This window comes from Bactrocera neohumeralis, chromosome 2, assembly GCF_024586455.1.
Source record: "Bactrocera neohumeralis isolate Rockhampton chromosome 2, APGP_CSIRO_Bneo_wtdbg2-racon-allhic-juicebox.fasta_v2, whole genome shotgun sequence".
Classification (NCBI taxonomy): domain Eukaryota; kingdom Metazoa; phylum Arthropoda; class Insecta; order Diptera; family Tephritidae; genus Bactrocera; species Bactrocera neohumeralis.
In genome coordinates, this window is record NC_065919.1 from 68,561,155 (window position 1) to 68,576,553 (window position 15,399).

Sequence of the window (15,399 nt, forward strand, 5' to 3'; positions counted from 1 at the left end):
AAGACCAAAAATCAAAATATATTATAGAGCGTGTTGCCACATATTTTTAATTACGAATAGAAAAAATAATGGTTATTTTCCTCAGAATTTAATTTGACAAATCATTTGACTATTTAGCTTGAATATGTCCTAAAAGAACTCAAAAATATCAAAAAAAGTTGCCACATAGTTTTAATACATGTGTTTATTATGTAAAAATCTGAATGCATATCGTCAAAATTGTACTTGTTATCGAGCTCAAATATATGTATGTATGCGTTATAGAGCTACCACCTGATTTTAAATGCAATGATAAATTTTTGAAGAGTTGTTTTATTAATTAAATGGTGTTGCCATATACATACATTTACACTTTTAAAAAATGTGTTCCGGAAATAAAATACAGAATATTACACATAGCGTTACCAACTGCACTTTGTAGTGTTCAATAAGATGATTTAACTAAAATAGTGTTGCCACATACTTAAAAAACATTAATTATATTTTTAAATAATTTTGTTTTCTAAAATAAGGTGTTAAAAATTAATCAAATTATTTTAAAGCACATCATTTTCATGGTTGCCACGTAATTTTTAGAGATTTTCTTTTATTATTGCAGTAATTTTCAAAAATGCATAAAATAAAAAATTATTATTTAACTTATAAAAAAAAATATTTTTATAATGGAGTTGCCAGGTAATATTCAAATAACTTACTTTTTTTAAGAACAGTGGGTTGGTTGTGTAAAAATTTTGTTCTAAGCCTCAGGGACACTTAAAAATGAACATTTTTTAATCAGTGCTCTAACACGCAAAGCATTTCATATTTATTTTAAAACGATTCTTTTCCTTTTTAATTTTTTTAAAATTTCGAATTGCAAAAATTGTTATTTTCTCAAAATTTCTATGTATGAAAACCCTTTAGGCTCGAATGTGCATTCGTTCCTTAATAAATTATATGCAAGTTCTTAGCCCCAAAGCGTTTGAAGCGAAAGGTGATCGAACTGATCACAGCTTATTGCTAGAATATCACTCAGATCTAGTCTGGCAACACAACTCAAACCCAATTATAGCTCATCGATACCATAAAGCATTTAAAAAACAATTTATTTTCATTACCATTGCAAAAGGTGTAATTCTTTGGCAATTTATATGCCAGCAAAGTAATCGCGCGCGGCTAATTGATTCAAATTAAAGCAACTCCTCGCGCCGACAGGCGGAAATGTAAAATGAAACGAATGCAAAAGCCTCGGGCAAAGGTGGCGAGCGAAGCAAAAATGCCACAAATAGCACACAAATAAAATACTCAAACGAATAACTCAAGGGAAAAAATCTGAGCAAAGCGGCGGACAAAGTTCTAAAAGACCGCAGGGACGGAAATGAATGATACGCAGCCAGTGGAACCAGACAAAAGCAGCTGGAACAGAGAAACGAAAAAATTCGCAACTCTTGTAGCGCTTATAATAATAATATACAGTTTTTATTAGCGACGAAGAAATGCGAAAATAAATTAATAACCTTTGGTAGCAAAACAAAGCGTATGCGCATGCGCAACGGGCAACGGGCAACCGCTGCGGCGCTGAATTTGAAAATATGAAAAGTTAATGAAACCATAAATTAGTTGTGAGCAAGAAGCTCATTAGACGGGTGCGCGCGCAGCGCCAAAGCCGCCACTGGCACGGCATAACTTCAAATTAAATGTGCTGCCAGATGGCTAAGGGCTTTGGTGAAGGCGATGGCGATGGCGGCGCGCCAAGCGTGCGGCGGGCGGTGAGGGCGCGCAGATCGCGTAAATTGAGTTCTCAAGTGTGTGGCTGCGGGCAGTTAGTGCGGAACGCCTTCGCGCCGTCTAGCCATCGCAAGTAATAGGTGTATATGCCGCATACAGGTGGCTACGGCGGCAACGACACCACACGGCCGCATGTCAATAGCATTTGCAACACTTTTCTCTATTAGCTAGCCACACTATTTACTACAACAATTTCGATTATTTGCCGCTCATTTGTTTCACATTTTATTTTATTTTATTTATTTTGCAGCTGCGAGGTACAAACTGCAAGTGCAACAACAAGTGGACCAACAGTAACTACGCAAAAATGCGACACAGTAAACGAACGCTGCACAGCCTAAGCAATAACAAGAACATACCGTGGCTATTGCTGCTATGTCTGCTCATCGCCTCACCAGCCACCACCATGGCAGCCAGACGTTCGCGTCTCGATCTGGCTGAGAGCGCACAACCTGTCGCCCCAAACGCCGACGCCGCCTCCACCGCCACCGCCACGAAGGACAGCAATTTGCCTATTGCCGAACAACAACAGATCGCCACAGCCGCATTAGCCGATGCAGCAGCACCACCAGTGGTAGCACCTGTGGCAGCACCGGTTTCCACGGTCACAGCCAGCAACAACGTCGATGCGGCAACCAGCGACGATGCGAAGCGTCAATCAGAAGAGTCTGCAGTCGGTAGCAAAACACCGGCTGTCGCTACCGATTTGGGGGGTGGCTCCGAGGCAAAACATGCCATTGACAACGCGGTGGTGGCCAGCGAAGCGGAAAGTGAACCACAACAAGTTGATGTACATTCGGATGCTGCAGCAGCGTTAGCGTCGGCGGCGACGGCGGAGGTGCCGGTTGCAGCACCTGCGGCACTCAGTTCGACAACCACGGCTGCGGTAGCGTCGGCTGAAAAGTCGGCTGCACCTGAACAACACAATGCCGATGAGGAGGATCAATTACCCAAGGAACAGAAAGAATTGCCGACAGAGATTGGCGATGAGGACATTGACTTGTTGGATGCCAGCAGTAGCGTTGGTTCGGTTAGTGGCGGACACGATGGTAACACGGTTGAGGAATGCGATCCGGAGTTGATTGGCTTCGAAATTGTGACAGGGTGAGTAGATCAAAAGCGTTTAGCTGCTTTTGCAATTTTAGCAAGGCAATCTAATCAATTTAAGTCAAATATTGTTGTTTTATTTGTAAGATTAAAAATATATTTCCTTCCAAATTACCTAAATTAAAAAAAAATCTCAGTGTGAAAACTCTCAGGAAATCTCTCAGGAAACAAATTATTTTTGGTTTTCAATGTAAACCAGCTAGTTACTTCATTATTAACTCATCTGATTTGATTTGATCTTTTGTGAAATATTCCAAGTAAAATCTAGTCATAAAGTTCACTTGTGTTGGTGTAGCATCTATTTTATTTTTATTTGTTGTTTAGTTTATTTCTTCCATAAAATGTGGTCTTTAATTATCTATAGCTCCAAAATGTATCCTACAATTAAAATATATCAAAATCATTGCCTACATTTCTGCGCAACACTGTAAAGGCGTCGAAGTTATATGCAATTAATAACCTGAATCATATCTAGAAAGAAAAGTAACTGCAACTGTATTAAATTTTATGAGAAATTTTATCAAATTTGGAAAATGCTGGAAAAACTAAACCTTTTAATCTTAAATTTCCAAAAGAGTTTAGAGAGCTTTTACGGATTTTCTATTTTTAAATACTAACTCAACAAAGTCCAACAAAGTCACACCTCTACTGATGAATGACCAGTTCTGCACGGATGATATTAACGATATTATTTTTATTACTTTCTCATCTTTCATCTCATTTCATGTTTAAAATCTTATTGCTTTATTCCCACTGCGGTTTTTAATAGTGGACAATCAAAGTCAAACAGTCAAACAATAACTGTCAATTAACATTTGACACTTTTTTCTCTTGACTACTCGCCATTTGACTCCCATAATTATTGGCTATATAAGGTGATGTGGTTAAATGTGCCAGCGTTTATGGTAGCTTATGGTTGATTATTTTTCCTTTTTTGAAAAATAATAAAAACTTCAGTATCATGGGAAGGAATTCCGCAATTGAGTTAAAATAAATAAAGGAGAAACATTACAGGAATTTACTGAAATTAAAAATAACCATGATCAAATCCTGGGAATACCTCGAAGTTTTGCAAAACTTGATACCGCCAAATTGACTCTTCATGGTATTCGTGTGCACTCTCCACTACGCCTGCTATATTTTCTTCACAGCGTGCTAGACGTGGTCAATTCGGTCGAATATTAACCAATGAAAAATGCTGGGTTCAAAATGGGTGGAGGTGTTGCGAATAGTACGCTCATTAAGCCGATAATGTTGAGCGAAACGCGCGAAACACATTCTTTACAGAACGTTAATTTTCGTAATAAAGTTGAACGATTTTTAAACGTTGTTCAGGCGTTGGTCTTTCCATAATGAAATGCCAAACAATACTGAAAAAAAGTATCAGGACAGCTTAACACGACTCACGCAGAATACGTCAAAAAAAGACTATTGAAAAAAGTACCTATATTTATATCACCCGCTATAAGGGACATGAGGTTTAGGCCACCGTCTAGACTTATTGACCGATATATACCTGTACGCTATAAAATCTACCAGAAGTCTTAGATTTCCATATTAGCATACGAAATCCTCCCTGACTTTCTTTAACATATCTCATGCATTGGAAGTTCGAAAATCTTTATATTAGGTATATAGGGGCTGAATCAATATTGCCAATTTCTGGCTTCATCGCTTATTATTTTCAGAAAAAGCTACTATCAAACTTTCTTTAAGGTAACTTACAGATCAATCGCTATTTTCGGTTTAAAGCCATAGGCACTAAGGTCCCCATATTCGATATAGCGGGACTTCAAAAGTTATAGTTCAATTTCGACTATTTTTGGAGATCATATGCTTTCGTCACACTTTTAAGGTCATTGGTGCTCGATTCATATACATAAAATGAAAAAATCATATGGAATTTAAAATAAAATGATTTTATGCACAAAATTTGGTTGGAATTGACCACGTTATTTCTAAGGCTTAGCATTTTAGCCAAAAGTGGGCGGTGAGCATTGTAAAAATTTTTTACCTCCTCTCATGATGGCATTTCATATTCTTTACTCATTGAGTGATCGCAGCTCTGGTCGTTTTATAGGTCAATTTCACTCATTTCTACACTATCGCCAAATATTGTTGATATACTATACATTGTGACAAAACAGTACCCGGAAATTTTAAACAAAGCACAAAATATTTAATCAATATTTATTTTATCATCCAATTCGGGCCAAAAATATTCGATTGTCATTGAGCGGCAGCGATTTCCATTCACAGTAACGTACCGGTCTTGATCATCACAGAAAAAATACGATCCAATGACGCCACCGGCCCATAAACCGCACCAAACCGTAACTTTTTTCGGGATGCAATGGTGACTCATGTAGTAAGTGTGAGTTGCTGCCTGACCAATATATTTTGCTTATTGACGAAGCCTTTCAGCGAGAAATGAGCCTCATCGCTGAAGATGATTTTCCGATGAAAATCCGCATCATTTTCAAGTTGTTGCTCAACCCAGTTTACGAACATACGACGATTCTGGTGGTCAAGCAGCTTCAGTTCTTGCGTCAATTTGATGTTGTAAGGATGTAGGCCCAGATCTTTTCGCAAAATTCGCTACAACGATGTCAAAGAGATGCACAACGCTAGAGAACGACGTGCGTGAGACTGATTTGGGTCTGCGGGCACTTCTTTCTCTGACTGGCACGGGAACATTTAGTACTGTGACTGTGGAATCAAATTTTTTGACTAGACGCTCAATTGTTGATCTGTCAGAACGATTATGACGACCGTAAATTGGACGTAGCGCTCTTCAAGTTGAGACCACTGACTCCGAATTTCGGTAGTAAATTTTAGTAATTTCGACCCGTTGTTGGATCGTATATGTTTTCATGATAACATGGCAAATCTTACTGAAGGAAAATGTCAAAAGAGCGTAAAAAAATATGTAAAAGAACTTTAGAAATGAGGAAACAAAGAAGAATAATCATAAGCATATATTGCTAAAAATTATTTTCGATAGAAAATTTCCGTCTTAAAGCGGAGTTTGACTGTATGGAATATTTACAGAATGCCAACAGCGCCTCTACGAACGTTTTTGGATCTAGAACCAAAGAATTTTACACACATTTCCCACAAAAGTTTATTTTGTATATAAAAATAAGACCGCGTTCGCATTTATGTGCTACATAAGTGGGCACGCCACAATCTAGCCACCAACAGACATTTGGCACTTGCAGAAGTGTCAACGAAAGCCACCTGTCAGTGAGGCAATCACATATTTAACAGACATCCGCAGCTACTTAGTTAGAAGCTAAAAATATGTGCGTATATGTATGTGTAGAAGTGCGCGACACAACGCCTGAAGTGTCAACGAAAAAGGCGTGAAAAATCTTGCTTTGAAAAAAAAAGAACAAAAGAAATGAAAGAAATGGCATTTATATATAAATAAATTCAATAAGACCAAATAAGGACGGCACACAGGCACACATACAAACATATAATAGCTAGAAATGTTTACTGCTGAATATATGTATGCATGTGTATGTATGCAAAGAGTAAGGCGAGTTGCCACAAAGTGGTTAACCAAATCGGGGTGCAATTGTCGTACTCGCCGTCGCAGTTGCAGTTGCAGTGGCAATTGAATAACTTAAAAAGGAAATTTAAGATATCTGCAAGGAGCATAAACAATTACCGGCCGCTCGGCAAAGGAATTTCGTTCGCATTACAGCAACAAGAAATGTAGAAAGGAAAAACCAAGTCGCGCGCGCTACCAGCGACAATAAAAGCAGCAGCAACAACAACAATGGCAATGCTAATAATGCCACAACGCACAATTCAATAAATTGCCTGCCACAACAGCAACAACAACAAGCACGAATGGAAAAAACGTAGCTACCAAACACTTAGGGCAGCACGAACGACTTCGTAGGGAGCAAGTAGACTGCAGTCAGGCACATTCATTCAGTCACGCTGCGACAGTACGTTGCATAAGTGCTTACTGCCTTGCCACAGCTAACTGTTTGTGTGTGTGTGTGTGTGCAAGACGCAGAAGGCGAACAATTGCGGCAGCGCTGAGTGTGTGCTGGCGAGCGCAACGAATTGGCTGCGCCTGATTGCCAACAAAACGCGCAGCGCCAGCCAAACTACAACAAGTAGGGGGCAGGAAGACGAGAGGGTGCGCTAGAAAATCGCATGCAATTTTCAAATTGCAGCTCAAGTCAAGGCAGGACACTTTTCATTAGAGCCACGGTGGCGGCGCAGCGCAGCGCGGCGACAACTGTCACTTTAATGTGCGCGCCACAACGCAGACCCCGCGCGCGCCGCCGCTACTTGCCACAAACGCGCAACCGACAGTCAATTGTAACAATTGCTGTTATTCTGTGGAGCCACGTTGTTGCCACGCATATAGCCGGAAGCTGTTGTTTGTCGCTACGGTTATTTGCTGCAATTGTTTGTTGTTGCAAGTGCCATTATTGCGCGCGCCGGCGCGCTGCCAGCAAATGCACATAATAACAGCAACAATATCCCAGACAAGGCATTTTTACATAAGCAATATGTGTGCGTGCTGTTATTATGGGCGCTGCTGTCCGCACTGCTCGCGCTCCCGCTGCTGCTGTTTGCTGCCGCTCGTATGTCATAAATATTGGCAATGGATCAGCGCGCCTACCGCGTATACATATACAAGCGGCCACATTCGACTTGCACATGTATTTCGCTTGTGCAACAGTCAGTAAACATTTTTTGGAATTTTTATTGCAACATTACAAGCGCAAGTTTAATTGAGTTAAAACAAAAAACGTTTCGTTATTTTCTCATGGCCGCTTGCGCATGCGCAGCTGTTCTCTGCTAGCTAGTACTTGCGTTGTTGTTGTTGGTGGAATGTAATTATTGATGGGTGGAAGCAATGCTTGAAAGCAGATGTTCGCACCAAGCTTTGAGCAGCAACAATTTTTCGCATAACTGTGGCCGTAATGTAGTAATTTTGCAAAACAATTAATTGAGTGCGAGTTATCGGAAAAGTGGTGAAAAATATTTGCGGTGCATGGGTCGAAAAAATTGCAGCGGAAGCTAGTGCATTCCGTGAAAACAAATGTTGTTGCAATTAAGACTTTGTTCAATTTTTTCGCAGCTTTGGACTTAGATTCAATCAATCTTAACAGGGTATATTAGGTTAGGTCAAACTGGTAGCCCACGCATCGACCCGTTTTGGTCCTTACCAGATACCAGATGGAGTTCAATTACTAGATCCATGAGGAGTAGTCATCCTTTAGGATGCCTGCGCTAGACTCGATTTTTAACAGACTTTTTTTTTGTCGCCACCAGTCAGTATTCCGATCATGTTCCTACAATCTCTTCTATCGAGTGTCAAGAGGAATTTTGCACGTGACTTTTTCAGTTTTGCACTCAGGTCGCGCGTTCCTTGGGGTTCATTGCCTTCAGAGCCTTTGTGGCTTGCCACCCAATAGAAGTGAAGTTGCTTGCTTCTGCTTTGATTGCTGGGTATGTTAAGTTTGCTGCGAAGCCATGGCCCATGGAATGCCCATGACCCTATAAAATAATATATGTACCGATATGAAGTGAGCGTTAAGATACAAATGTGTTGGTAGGGAACATTTGATGTGAAAGACCCTTAATTTCTTTTCTGCTTAATTGGCATGACATCAGACAAACATAGTCAATAACCTTGCAGTGATTGTACAAACAACAACATATTCTTTCATTGTGCTGAAAATGTCAAATTTCGTAACGGAAAACATAATTTTTTTGATTTCAATTTGAAAAAAGTACTGCAGAGTCACTTCGAATGCTTGTCGAAGCATACAGTGAACATGCTCTGTTAGAAGCTGCAAGCAAAAATTTGTTTCAACTGTTCAGTGATAATGATTTTGATGTGAGAAACGAAGAACGTGGAAGACCACTAAAAAAGTTTGAAGACGCCGAACTGCAAGCAATTTTGAATGAAGATAATACTTTGGGTCAAAAGCAAGCGGCAGCCATGTTCAATGTCGACCAGCAAACATAACTTTTTAGTCGCTGTTTCCAACATAGTTTTTACGCGGTGAACTTGATGGGTTGTTGTCAATAGCGTTACAAATACTGATTTCACCCATGCATGCTGTCACTTTTGATTCCACCAAATACAGAGCATTGCCCTGACGTCACAGGTATTCGGTTTTGCCGTGAATTTGACTGATCGGTCAGGTTTCACATATGATTTCTTGCGTTAAGGGTTGTCATAATGGGTCCAATTTTCATCACTAGATGTAATCAAATGCAAAAATTAAATATTTTTGTGGCATACAAGCAGAATTTCTGACATGCAATATATGTTGTTTTTTCAACATCGCTTGGCTTCAACTCATGTGGCACCCAATTTGCTTGCTTTTGAATGTTTCCGACTACTTTTAAACGAAAGTTTTGAAATAGCTGCTTCGGGCACTTACAAAGATCCTGCGCGCTCTTCTTTTGTTTGGCAACAATCTTCTTCATGTAATGTTTTCAGTTTCTCATCTTCTTACCTTGTTGGCGGTCTAGGACATTATTTGTCTTCGAAGCCAAAATCACTTCTTTCAATTCATGCAAAACACTTTTGGTACGTGCTCTCAGCTGCTTATGGTGAACATACAAATTTCCACCAATTTACGATGACTTTTAGCTGAGTTTTTCTTTATACATTGCGAAAAAAAACCGGGAAATTGTAATTAAATTCACCGGATAAATTATATTTACAAAAAAAAAGTATTTTGCTAAGTAGGTAGGACTGTCTTCAATTATTACGCCAAATATGAGCGCGATCTGTCAAACAGCTTGTTTACAGCAGCTGCCTTAGTCGGTACACCTCAGTAGTGCGTTCCGAGTTGTACAATGGATAAAAATATCGAACAAAGAATTTGTTTCAAATTTTGTATTTCTAACCAAATTTCGTGTGCGGAATTGTTGCGAATGTTGAAAAAGGACGGTGATTCAGTTTTATCAAAAGCACAAGCCTACGAGTGCTACAAAGCCCTCAAAGACGGTCGAGAAATCGTTGAAGACGTGTCTGGTTCTGGACGAGCTTCGACCTCTTCTGCCAATGCAAATATTAAAAGATAAAGATAAAGTGCTAGAAAATCATAAGGAAAGTGTTAAGAGATGGTAAAGTGCTCGACACCTCTCGTGAGTCTTTTCGAATGATTTTGGTGGTTATTTTGGGTATAAACCGAGTTCTTGTTCGACTTGTCCCGACAAAGGCGATTTTTTTTTTCAAAAAGAGTGCGATTGAGACCTAATTTAAAGCCAAAAACGCAATGAATACCATCGATCAACCACCGCATTCAGCAGATTTGGCTACGTGTGATTTTTTATTCCCCAAACTGAAATTTACGCGCCGTGGAACCCGGTTTCAATCGATGAATAATTAAATATTTTGCGGTTTATTTGCAATTTCCGGGTACTTTTTCGTCACAATGTATTAAAGTAATGTAGTGGAACTAACTGCTTTTCAGGCACAAAGTTGGACACATTTTTATCATTATGACAAAATTACACTCTTAACACGAAGGGAGTTCTTAATCAATCAAGTACTTGAATACAAAAAATTCAAATAAAATATTTTAATGCTCTACATTGAGTGCCAAACACACATACTTACCGCAAATTCGACGCCACCGCATTATAATACAAGACCACCGACCACCACCACATTGTGCACCGCCAAACCCACTGCCACCAGCCACAATTAAAGTTGCATTGCAAATACAAAGCGCGCAGCACTTTCACTCTCATTTTGCCAAATAAAAATGAAATGACAAACGCAAATTACCGGCCCGCCAGCGCTTGGACAAACATGAAAAATGGGAGGGCAAGCACCATTAGAATATTGGCCACATCAATGGCCTACAGCAATATGAGCGCAGTAAAAATGTTGCATGTACAGTAATGATTGTGGCAGAGCGGGCAGTGGACTGTGGGCAGTGAACGATGCGCCGTTACATAAGTTGCACATATTTTCAAACGGTGCTTATGGTACGTTTGCTGACTTATAGGGAATGTTGTTGTCTTATGCCGACAGTGGCAGGAATGCGCCTGTGCCACTGCCTTAAAATCGTCTTAGAACCACCAACTCGGCAAAGGAGCAGTGACCACCGGAGACCCAATACACTAAAAATGTAATAACTCACCTGCAAAGAGAGAAGAAGCAGAGGGAAAAGATATATAGTATGAGTTAGAACGAATTATTGTTATTGCAAGCATTTTTATTGTTGCTGTAATTGTATTTTTATTTTCTATGTTTTTTTTTAAGTGGCTCGTTGTTGTTTTGTGGCAATCAGTGTGCGATTATTGCTGAGTGCCACGGCGGCAACCGTTTCCTGGCACATATAAACACACTCACACATATATTAAACATGCACATACATAGATATGTATATATATATTATATACACGCACACACACATACACATGTATGTAGACTTGCGCGATATGCGCAGATAGCTAGTGGGATCTGTTAGAATCTGTGGCAGCAATTGGCCAGCGCATTTTATTGTTTTGCTTGTTGCCGCAATTATAGGCTGTGAATTCAATAAATTCGTGGCGTAATCATAGCGGTATCGGCGATTTTTATTGCTGTTATTCTATTTATTGCTGCTGTGCTGATTTCAACTCGATTGCTTTATGTCTTCTTCCCCTTGTCCGTCTACTTATTTTTCATGCGCATTGCCTACATTTGCTTTTTTTATACACACATACACTTCATATTGCAACATTGCGGTTGCCACATTCAGTAGTAGTACGGCAATCAGCGAGAAAATGTGGCAAATGGCCGGCTACAATTTCATTTTGTGGGCCATAGCCAATGCAACAAATGTCTACGTTGAAAGCCAAACGTTATTTGTTATTAAGTTAAAGCGCATTTTGTCATTGGCCTCAGGCGTATTGGCGCATTGGCGGCTTGACGGCCGTTTGTGGCATGAATGCGCGCGCGCACGCGCAAGCAAATGATGAAAGGACAACGAACAACTTCGCTGCCAAGTGTGATTGGTAGTTCGGGGGAGGCAGCGCGCAGGCACGCCAATGCATTTTGCTGAGTGTGACAAGCAGGCACAGGCCGGCGGTGCCGAGGGATGCATACCTTCGCGTTCAATAAGGCAAAAAACAAAACAAGTAATTTAAGTACGGCATGAGCCAGCTATCCAGTCAAGCACAGTCAGCGCTGACCTCGCAGCAATTTTCAAATGTTATTTTGATTTTATGGCATTGATATTGATTTGCCAATTCGATAACCTTTTCTGACACTGATCATGTTGCATGCCATGTTCTTTTGTGTTGCGCGACTTTAACGAGTATTGGCAACATGTTCGCCTGCTTTTTTTCTACCGCCGTCAGTCCGCTGCGCTGTGTGAGAATTATGCAATAAAAGCCAATAATTTGCGCGGCAAATATTCCAATAGTACAGGAATTCGCGACTTTGTAGCAATTTTTTTTTACTTTTTGGCGGAATTTTCAATTAAAATTATCCAAATCGGCTTTGAAAATGAATGATAGAAAGTCAGAAGAGTAATTCGAAAGAAGAAGCTTTGTACAAATCTTTATAGTTTGTCAATGAATTTTCACTAAAGCTGAGTAATATTGAAGCAATTTTTTTAAGATTTTATAAACCGTTCGGCTACCGTAAAAGTTGTAAATTTACTGGTTTTGCCTTGAAACAACTTGAAAAAAGTTTCTGGTGCGATGGTGGTTTGGTGTGGGTTTTGGTCTTTGTGGAATCATCGGTAAGTAAGGTAGTAACACTGTTACTGCCACTGGAGAGCGGTATAGAACGATGATAACCAACTTTTTATAGCCGCAATTGGAAGAAGCTGATCTCGACAACATCTGGTTCCAACAAGACGAGTCTACGTGCCACACAGCACGTGCAACGACCGAATCATTGCGAAAAAAGTTTGGAGATTCGATTATTTCAAGAACTTGTGATATTGAATGGCTTCCAAGAAGTGGTAATTTAACATCATTAGACTACTTCTTGTGAGGTTATTTGAAGTCATTGGTCTTTAGCCATAAACCAGACTCTTCAAGTTTTATAAGTCAATATTGAAAGCGCTATTCATGACACACGACTATATTTGGTGGAAAAAGTACTCAAAAAATGGCGTTCTCGATTTCTGCAAAAAAAAAGAAGTCGTGATGGACATTTGAATGATGTTATATTCAAAACTTAATCATATCAGTTGTACTACACATTAAAAGAAGTCATATAACTCTCATTTGGAAAGCGCTGTGGTATGCGGCTTCGCTAAAAATTAACCATGCTCCTAATTGTAGGCAAGGTTAATTGTTTCAATATTTTTCAACAGCTTTTATTGTCTAATATTCTTTTTTCATATCATTTTTATATCCATTACTTCATTATTGCCTACAATTAGAAGTTCTGCAAAGAATTGCGAACAAAGGTCGCGTCATAAATATTTTAAATGAAAATTACATATAGCCTTTTACAAGTACTACAAAGAAAGCAGTTGATTTTAATCCTTGCTATTTTCATAGCTTTCAGTATTGCCTTAAGGTGAACACCTAATGTGAGATTTAGGAAGAAATATACTTTTTTTTAAATAGCATATAAAATCGATATCTCAAATAGTTTTTGTGTTGCAGCCTTCTTAAGTGTAGACGCTCAATTCAATCAGCTTTATCAGTTTAATCTTAAACCGTTATTCCCAAAACTACAATTTTCAAATTTGCTTGAGTGATTACTCGGAGACAAATTATCCGTTCATTACATATTCTTCTGCATATTTTGTATATAGTTCTCCATACATGCCCTACCAACTTTTTTATATGAACAAAATCCGAAGTGCAATAGATCAAAAACGAACAACATTTTTAGTAAAATGTCATTGTTTTTAAACCTCGCCTTTTGTCAAATTTTTAATGCGCAGTTAATTTATACGGGTTACAGCTTCGAGTAGAGATTTTTTTTATGTTTTAAAAATTGGCCCTTTTTAGACTGCAACCACTAGTTATGCCCCTCAAATATCACCAAATTAGGTGTGCGACTTGGCTAAAATTTCATATTTTTGATATTTTAGTTTGTTGATGTTGTTGTGGAAAAATTTTTAATATTTCACTCGTCAAAAAGAGAGTATTGACTGCATTAGGTTGATTACAAATGAAAGTAGCGTTCAAAAGAGACTAATACTTGTAAAAGAGCATTACAAATTGCCATTAAAAAAAGTAAAAATAAAAAATAGAAGAGCATTTTAAAATATTAAAGCAATTAGAAAAATCCGAATAAATAAATTAACAGAAAATTACCTACAAGCCAGACAATCTTTGAAACCAATCTCTGAAGGTATGATTACTCCAAGACAACTTTCCAAAGGCAACAAAAAGTAGTTGGACGCTCGCAAACAACCAAGCATGTCTTACGCTCAAGCTGCGTTCCAACTAACAACAAACCAATTCAATCAGCGCTGTCAACATAGCACTCCAAATTCCTTTTTTCTAACCCAACCCCGCGGCGTATGCCATAAATGGGAGAAGCGCAGCGCAACTAAGCACCTATCTACACCAAATAAAGTGTTTCCAACCTAATATCGATCAGAAAATTAAATTTCAAACAACATTAGTAATAGAAATTGCTCGCGCCCAGTCGTGCAAATGCCACAGCAATAACAACAACGATATATCTCTATCTCTGCACATACGCTGGGCTATTTAATTACTTTCAAGTCTTACAATTACATGACAGGGGCACTCACGCTGCTGTAACGAGTGGCTTCATCACCGCTCCTGCCACCTTCCACACCACACACACTATCACATATACTCATATGCATATTATAATTATTATCGCTCTTTTACTCTGCTCTTCTTCTGATTGTTGCAACAACCTGTCACACGGACACACACGCTCACACGCCACACACTTGACAACGTGCAACACGACCGACAAATCATCAGTCAAGATGTCAGCAAAACTGATGTCAGCCACTAATTTGCCATAACCAGGGCACAGCCTCAACAACTACAAACAACAAAAACAACAAGTCACAGCAACAGTGAAAATGCAGAGCAAAGCAAAAACACATTTCACAAAATGTAATTATTCAAAGCAGAAGAATCAGCATAGGAAAAGTTAATGTGCAACATGCATCTTCTGCGTTCTAAATACGTATATGCATGCAGTATGCAGCACGCATTTGTGTGTGTGTTTATATCTATAGATGCATATAAGATGGATAGTAGCCGCTCGAAAGCCAAGAGGTGTTCATTCGAGTTGTGTATTTTTCCAGCATCACTCAGGCACTTTACAAGTTTCACTGCTGCATCAGTCATGTCTCGTTGCCTACTGCACATGTATTTGCTTGTATGTATGCATTTGTGTATGTAAAAAATCATAATAATTCATTTGCAAATGTTGCGTGTAAAAATGTAGGTTGCATGTTGATTGTCTGCTCAAAGTGTATTTCAGCAAACTCATTTATACACAGGTACTTATGCCCATAGATAGGCATGGTGAAGTGTAGATTTGTATGCAGAAGTACTTACATAAGTACTTGTACC

General features: G+C 39.0%; 2 protein-coding genes across 5 annotated transcripts in view; one reads left to right on the forward strand and one right to left on the reverse strand.

Moving 5' to 3' along the window:
• The window catches only part of LOC126752169 (autophagy-related protein 16-1), a 246,266-nt gene that overhangs the window by 159,763 nt on the left and 71,104 nt on the right, over positions 1-15,399 (reverse strand). The gene's annotated exons all lie outside the window — the stretch shown is intronic.
• The window catches only part of LOC126752152 (uncharacterized), a 59,673-nt gene continuing 46,327 nt past the window's right edge, over positions 2,054-15,399 (forward strand). The window contains exon 1 of the mRNA XM_050462756.1: positions 2,054-2,871. Coding sequence (XP_050318713.1) covers positions 2,075-2,871 — 797 coding nt within the window. The 5' untranslated portion in view covers positions 2,054-2,074. The remainder of the gene's footprint in view (positions 2,872-15,399) is intronic.